The sequence below is a fragment of the Carlito syrichta genome, unplaced genomic scaffold (genome assembly GCF_000164805.1).
Source record: "Carlito syrichta isolate Samal-C Ts95f unplaced genomic scaffold, Tarsius_syrichta-2.0.1 Scaffold314725, whole genome shotgun sequence".
In the NCBI taxonomy this organism is placed as follows: Eukaryota; Metazoa; Chordata; class Mammalia; order Primates; family Tarsiidae; genus Carlito; species Carlito syrichta.
The window spans coordinates 223,780-231,593 of record NW_007258821.1 but is presented as its reverse complement, the minus strand read 5'-3'; the positions used below and the strand labels follow the sequence as shown (position 1 = coordinate 231,593).

General features: G+C 48.6%; 1 protein-coding gene across 3 annotated transcripts; it reads left to right on the top strand.

Moving 5' to 3' along the window:
- RFX5 (regulatory factor X5) lies at positions 1-6,976 on the top strand. 3 transcript variants are annotated; one of them, XM_008071795.2, is made up of 11 exons: positions 1-177; positions 782-899; positions 1,454-1,582; positions 1,825-1,858; positions 2,269-2,351; positions 2,930-3,049; positions 3,219-3,338; positions 3,469-3,550; positions 3,859-4,060; positions 4,295-4,395; positions 4,548-6,976. In XM_008071795.2, the coding sequence occupies exons 3-11, from the start codon at positions 1,467-1,469 to the stop codon at positions 5,538-5,540; spliced, it is 1,851 nt and encodes a 616-aa protein (XP_008069986.1). In that variant the 5' UTR covers positions 1-177; positions 782-899; positions 1,454-1,466; the 3' UTR covers positions 5,541-6,976. The 3 variants fall into 3 exon arrangements, with proteins under 3 accessions (XP_008069986.1, XP_008069988.1, XP_008069987.1); XM_008071796.2 differs by having other exon boundaries at positions 95-177; positions 782-906; XM_008071797.2 differs by lacking the exon at positions 2,930-3,049 and having other exon boundaries at positions 4,548-5,741.
- Positions 6,977-7,814: the final 838 nt, after the last annotated feature.

Genomic DNA, 7,814 nt, shown 5'->3' with positions numbered 1-7,814 from the left:
TGCGAGTCCGGCGCCTTCTGTCTCCGGGTGGCAGCAGCGACCAATGGGAGAGCAGGCCGTGCGTGTATCCAGGCGGATCGCGGCTGCTACAACCATTCAGAAAAAGGAAAATAAAGCAACTGACGAGCCGGCGGGGCCAGGACCGTGGGGCTGGGCTGAAGTGAAGGTGGCTGCGAGGTAGTTTCTCTTTCTCCCTTACCTTTATTGTTGCTTGTGTTGGAAGGCGACTGATCAGAGGTAGGGAGGGGGCCAGAGGAGCTGGGAGGAGAGCAGAAGAGGACCTGGGCTGCGTTTTCAGCAGCTTCTCACCCGTGTGCACGTGCCCCGAATCTGGGACCCCGTTTCCCCCCCCCCCCGGCTTTCCCGCGCCCAGCCCAGGAGTTCCGCCGCCCCGAGCCCCCCACTTTGCAGTCACCGGGGATTGAATGGAGGGGGAAGGGAGGGGGTCGGGGCGCCTCGGGATGGGCTGTGGAGGGGATGACGTAGGGGCCGGCGACGTGGGGAGGGGGAGCAGCGGGGGAAGTCGTGGCGAGATTAAGTAATGAGAACTTGGGCCCGGTTTTTTTTTTTCCCCGAGCCTAGAAGGGCAGAGTTGGTTCGTGTTTTTTCTGACCTCCTAGGCATATTCAGTGGTGAGGAGTGTATTCGAGAATTAGAGAACTTTGTTCTGTGACTGTTATTGTTGTTTTTGAGGGGGGAGGAGGACGGTGTGCAGCCACAGGCAGAAACGAACATTTTTTTTCTAACGTGGATTCCCAATCCCCCATCTCTTCCTTTACAGTTTTCCAGACTTAGGAGACTTCAGAAAGGTAGGGCGGATAGAAGGGAGATGGCAAAGATCTCGTTGGGTATAGATGGGCCGGGCGAAGAAATGAAATAATTTTTAATTTTTGGAGAAGGCAAGTGGTGAAAAAAGACCACTGGGGAAATTCGGAAGCTTTGTTTCTGTCTTTCTGAGTAGAGAGACGAGGAGTACCCTGGGGTCTTCAGGGGAAGGGAAGGCCAGTGTGAGTCAGTAAGTCTTCATGCCAGGTCCCTCTTGTCAGCCTTAGAAAGGCCATTTTAGGCATCCCTGTCACTTCGCAAAGGCTAAATGAGATTTTTTAAATTTACCATCGAGGCCCAAACCATGAAAACGTGCCTTATTAGGCAGTATTTGTTAAGCAACTCTTATCATACCCACAAGGCCCCTTCCTTAGCCACCCCTAGCAACAAGATAACTGCCAAAATTTTAACCGCTAAAATTTTTCCCACCCGAAATAGCTGGCGGCACACCTTCCCCCACTGCCGCAACTGTAATTGCCCTTGGACTGTAAGCAGAGTCGGCCTCCAGTCGCTTTGTGTCCCCCTTTGCAGGTTTTTCTTCAGAATAAACCTGTGTTGCTGTTGAGCCGCCCATCTCTCTTTTTTCTGCTTGTTGGTTTTCTTAGCCTAACATCTCTCAACTTTATAGCCCTCATGCCGGGATGGCAGAAGATGAGCCTGATACTAAGAACCCCAAGACTGGGGGAAGGGCCCCCCCAGGTGGTGCTGAGGCCGGGGAACCTACCACCCTTCTTCAAAGGCTCCGAGGTACCATTTCGTAAGTACTCATCACCATCTCCAAATCTTGTTCCAGACCTGGGTGTAGACCCCTGTGACCTTGCACCTCCTCTCTGAACGAACTGCCTTCCCTCAGCAAGTGCATCTGAGCAGGGGAAATTGACATGGTAGTAATTCTTGAGCACCTACCAGGCATTTCAGTTCTTTTCCCTCCCTAGCAGTCAGACAAAGATGTGGGGAAAATCTTGTGTGTGACCTCCAGCTTTCTCCTCTTCTTCACAGCAAGGCGGTGCAGAACAAAGTAGAGGGAATCCTGGTAAGTATGTTGGAGAAGCAGGCAGTCAAGACATGGAGTTGGTGGGGGATGCAGGTGTGAGGATGATGTCATATGCAAGGTTTATGTGAGAGAGGCCATGATGTCTACCTTGTCAGAGCTCATTGGCTTTGTAACTTGATGCCAGTTTGATTTTGTGCATCTCACTTCATTTCTCTGACCTCTTGTGTCAGAGATGAAATCAGAGTTGATCCCCTCTGCTTCCCTTCTCATTGTGGGGTCCTGTGGTGCTCCTCAGAGCACAGTGAGCACACAGCCTCAAGTAGTTTGTAAGGTCCCTTTTCAGTCTGACAGCCTGTAAGTCAGCTATACTTTGTGGAGAGGGTCAGAGGGCCCTACATTGGGTCCTTCTTGGCCTTATTATTTCGCCTGCCTCTGTTCCCCCACCTCAGCAAGATGTACAGAAATTCTCAGACAACGACAAGCTGTATCTCTACCTTCAGCTCCCCTCAGGTCCCACCACTGGAGACAAAAGGTAGGTTTGAAGGTAGATTTTCGATGTCAGAGGTTGTGATTCTTAGAGAAAGGTTCCTTGGGAAAGGGTCGAGGTGAATAGGAACTCATAGCTGCTGTCTTTAATCAAGAAGAAAGGTCCGGCCAGGCTCGGTGGCTCAGCCTGTATTCCCGCGTTTTGGGAGGCTGAGATGAGTGGATTGCCTGAGCCTGCGGGTTCAAGACCCGCCTGGGCAACTTTGCAAGACCTCATCTCTACAATAAATCAAAAGTTAGCCGGGCGTTGTGGCGCGCGCCTGTAATTCCGGCTACTTGGAAGGCTGAGGCGGAAGGATCGCCGGAGCCCAGCAGGTCGAGGCTGCAGTGGCTGGGAGCGGCCACTGCACTCCAATCTGGGCGATAGAGTGAGACTCCAACTCAAAAAAAAAAAAAAAGAAGAAGAAGAAGAAAGGTCCTTGCCCTGGCTTGTTTTACCAGGGAAAGATAGATACTACATGAATTAATTTGGTCCAGCACTATTGAAGTGGTAGTCTGGGAAGAATCAGAACAACTGTTGAGGTCTTAGTAATCTGTTTTACTTCTTTACTTTTACTTCTGCAGCTCAGAGCCAAGTATACTCATCAATGAGGAGTACATATATGCCTACAGGTGGATCCGCAACCACCTAGAAGAGCACACTGACACCTGTCTGCCAAAGCAAAGCGTCTATGATGCCTATCGGTGGGTGGAGGAGGGGAGAGGTGGGTGGGCATAGGACTACTCCACCCCTAGAGAGCCTCCTGCCTTGACAGAGCCTGCCTTCTTAAAGGGCTCCTCATACTTGATCCCTAGGGACCCTCTGAACTCACCTTCTCTGAGTAGCTCCCCACTCTGCCCCCCTCTCACTCAGGAAGTACTGTGAGAGTCTCGCCTGTTGCCGCCCGCTTAGCACAGCCAACTTTGGCAAAATCATCAGAGAGATCTTCCCCGACATCAAAGCGCGAAGGCTTGGTGGCCGGGGCCAGTCCAAGTATCCTTGACTGGAGAAGTTGGGGCTGCAGAACTTGGAAAATTTAGGATGTGGGGAGCCAGGAAACAGTTTAACTTGCCCGAGGGGCTTGGAGATCACCATGTGTTGGCTGCTCCTTAACTTGCATCAGATACTGCTACAGTGGCATACGAAGGAAGACCTTGGTATCTATGCCACCCCTGCCTGGACTTGACCTAAAGGGTTCTGAGAGTGTAAGTAACAAAACCCTCCAGTTCTACCCTTCTCTCCCAGGTGAAAATCAGAGGTCTTTGAGACATGTTTTGAGGGCTGACACAGCCTCAGTCATGATGTACCTAGCTTCTGGGTGTATAGGATACGCCCTTCTGTCAACCCTATGGCTAAAGCAGAGGATGCAGATAACTTGTAGGTTTCTGGGATGGGATGGATAGAGGCTGCTCCCATCCCCAGTCTGGTCTTAACTTTGGTCAACAGTAGTGTCAGAGAGGGGGCAGTGGTTCTTTAGTTTGTGAGCATGACTGGGCTTCCTTTTCCACTACAGCCAGAAATGGGCCCAGAAGTAACCCCAGCGCCTCGGGATGAGCTGGTAGAGGCAGCCTGTGCCCTGACCTGTGACTGGGCAGAGCAAATCCTGAAACGGTCCTTCAGTTCCATCGTTGAGGTCGCCCGCTTCCTGCTACAGCAGCATCTCATCTCTGCCCGATCTGCGCACGCCCATGTGCTTAAGGCCATGGGGCTTGCTGGTGGGTGGCCCCTCTCTTATGTCTGAGAAGCTCTCAGCCACTTTCAACTTCAAAATCCCCTTCGCATACTAGAATGGTGATACCCTAGATTTGCCGTCTCTTTCTGAAGACCCTCCTAAGATATGCTTTAGGCCACCCTCTTTCCTATCTATCCTAGACAGTCAAAATCGCCTAACTCCTCTGCTCTTGTCTCTCCTCACCCTTAATTTACTACCTTTTCTGACACCTCTGCAGAAGAGGATGAACATGTACCTCGGGAACGGTCCTCTAAATCCAAGAATGGTGTAGAGAATGTAGAGGCTGGAGCCCAGAAGAAACCGGAGAGACCGGCCCAGGTAAGGAGGTTAATGCCCCTGACTGCTGTCCTGGGCTGGGGGCTTATACCCTTCCCCCATTGGGTCTCACAATTTCTCACCTCCATGCCTGTGGTACCTGCATTTCCTCCAGCATTCCGTCTTCATGTCTTACTGTGTTCTCTATTTTGTAGCCTCCTAAGGATCTGGAAGCCCGGACTGGGGCTGGCCCTCCAGTACGTGGAGAGCGGAAGAAGAGTGTAGTTGAGAGCTCGGCCCTGGCAGCCAATAGCCCGCAGGTTAACGCCCTAATGGCCCGGCTGCCTCTGCTCCTTCCTCGGGCCCCTCGCTCACTCATTCCACCAATCCCAGTCTCTCCACCCATGCTGGCCCCCAAGCTTCCTTCAGGTCCCCTGAAAGTGGCTACACTGCCTCTGTCCAGTAGGGCTGGGGCACCCCAGGCAGCTGTGCCCATCATTAACATGATCTTACCAACTGTTCCTGCTTTTCCTGCGCCTGGGCCTGGGCCTGGACCAGCTCCACCTGGGGGGCGCACTCAGTCCCGGGGCACAGAGAACAGGGAGGTGGGCATAAGTGGTGACCCAGGATCCCATGATAAGGGTGTTAAGAGGACAGCTGAAGTACCTGTGAGTGAGGCCAGTGGGCAGGACCCACCAGCTAAAGCAGCAAAGCAGGATACCGAGGATACAGCAAATGAAGCCAAAAGAAAACGAGGGCGCCCTCGAAAAAAGTCAGGGGGAAGCGGGGAAAGGAATTCTACCCCTGAGAAATCAGCCACTGCCATGGATTCTGCCCAGTCATCAAGGTTACCATGGGAGACGTGGGGCTCTCAAGGGGAAAGCAACTCAGCTGGAGGGTCAGAGAGGCCAGGGCCAGTGGGAGAGGCTGAGAAGGGGACAGTGCTTGTCCAAGGTCAGGAAGATGGTGCTGTTTCCAAAGGAGGAAGGGCCCCCAGTTCCCGACATGCCAAAGCAGCAGAAGAAAAAATTCCCCTTGTCACCCCAAAAGTAAGTGTCATCAAGGGCAGCAGAAGTCAAAAGGAGGCTTTTCAGTTGGCAAAGGGAGAGGTAGGCACTGCAGCGCAGGGTAATAAAGATTTAAAGGGGCATGTACTCCATAGTACCTTATCCCATGAGTGTAAAGACCCCAAAACAACACCCCCATGAGAGCTCTGCAGAAAAGAGTGTGTCCATCTGCTAACTACCTGTCTGCCTACTAGAGGCCCTTCTCTGCACTTGCTTCTCAACTGGCTGTTCTTTTCCTAAGGAAGTCTATTCTCTGTACAGACAGCTGAGTCTCCCAGGCTTAAATAGTGCCTGGCTGTTACCGCTGATCTTTCTAGCTTGCTACCTTTGGCTTTAGTGTAACCAATAAATCTGTAGTGACTTTCTTACCTGGATCCCTGTGCTATCCTGTGGAAAGATAGGGATGGGGTAAGTATGATGCATATATAGGTTAGGGATTTTTTGGTTGTAAACCATAGAAAACCTAACTCAAACTGGCTTAAAAAGGGTTTATTGGCTTATATAACTGGAAAGTACAGAGGTAGTGCTGGCTCCAGGTGAAGCTTGATCCAGTGGCTCAATATGTCTAAATAACTGATGAATTTTTTTTCTGTTTCACCTTCTGTAGGATCATCTTAAGCCTGAGCCACTTATGGCTGCCAGCATTCCTAGGATTACATGCTTCCCCGTTTATGTCCAGCCAGAAAGAGAGTACCTTTGTGCCAGGAGTCTTAGCAAAAACCCTAAGATTCACTCTGATTAGGCAGCCTGGGTCACATGTCCACTTCTGACTAATCACTGTGACCAGGAGGAAGGCATATACTAATTTGCTTATTCTATATCATGAACTACACCTTTGGGGAAGCCTGCTCAGAATCACATAGATTCCCCAACTGGAAACTGGGATGGGCAGTTGCAGGGAGCTGATAACCCGCTTCTTTTTGTCAGTCTTGCATTCCCTTACTGCAAGCTGTAACCTCTTGTTCTAGTCTCAGAAGGAAGGAGAGAGAAGTCACCCTCCTGTAGGGGCTCTCTCTTCAGTCTCAGAGATGGCAATCCCTTTTCCCCCACCTACATCTCAGAGATGGAGCTCTTTCCTTTTCCTGTTGCTTAATTTTCATTTTCTACTCATTCCTCCTTCCCTACCCCTCACTCTGTTCCACCTTACCAACTAGAGGGGGAAAATTTACTTCTAGTCATTTCTTTAAGTCCATTCTGCACCCACCAGGTGGCAGTCTCTTGTCATACATGTGTCAGGACTTAGCCAGGATGGTGGGGCGCAGGATAGGTGTATGGAAGGAAGTCGTTCTGCATGTTGGGGCGCACCAGTGGGAAGGGAATACAGACCTTCCGGGTGTGTTCTTGGGAAAGGCAGTAAGCCAACTAACTAATATTTATTGAGGACCTACTTTAGGGTAGCTTGTCAGGGAATCTTGGTTCTTCCCAAGAAATAGATTTTCTTTCAGGGAGACATAATTCATTTGTTTCCACCACAGCAGATTTTTAAAAATTATAATATGTAATATTTGATATCTATAAAGAATATATGTAACAAATAAATTATGAAGCATAATAATAAAATGAGTACCTATGACCCATCACTCAGTTTATACATTAAAACGTAAGAAATACCATTGAGTTGGTGTTCCTGCCTGTCCTGTTCCCCCGCCTCTTAGAGGTAACCACTGTCCTTAGTTTTGTGCTTATCTGTTTTACATATATGTATATTTTTAAGCTATATATGTATGGTTTATGTTTATTACCTGTTGTTTTAATCATATATTATTCTTTTTAAAATGTATTATTTAGTTTTGCTTTTTTAGCTTTACAAAATTGTTTTACTCTAATGGACCCCTGCAGTTTGCTTTCTTTTACTTACCATTGTTTCTAAGATTTATCCATGTTGTAGATAGTTATGATTCATACATTTTCACCTGTTTAATATTCCATTGAATGCATAAACCACAAGTTAATTATCCATCTGCCTACCAATGGATATTTGGGCTGTTTCCATTTTTTTGCTATCACAAACTGCTGCTATGAACATTCTTGTAAATGTTAGTACCTTTGTTTTTAGTAAGTTTTACAAAGAGGTTTCTAAGGTGGTCCTTTGGTTTTAAACCCTTTGAGTTGGGGACTGTTTCCTCTAGTCCTGTTCTCTGAAAGAGTTTACATCAGATTGAAACACACTGTCCTTTGAAAATTTGGTAAGTTTCGCCTGTAAAGTGATATATGAGCCTGTTGTTTCTTGTGAGAATACGGTTCACTTTCTTTAATAATTACAGACTGTTTGCGCTTTCTATTTCTTCTTGAATCAGTTTAGGTAAAGTGTTTTTTTAGGATTTTGTGCATTTCTTGTCTTTTTTATTTTTATTTTTCATTTTTTTTTGAGTTGGAGTCTCACTCAGTCGCCTACACTGGAGCGGCCACTGCAGC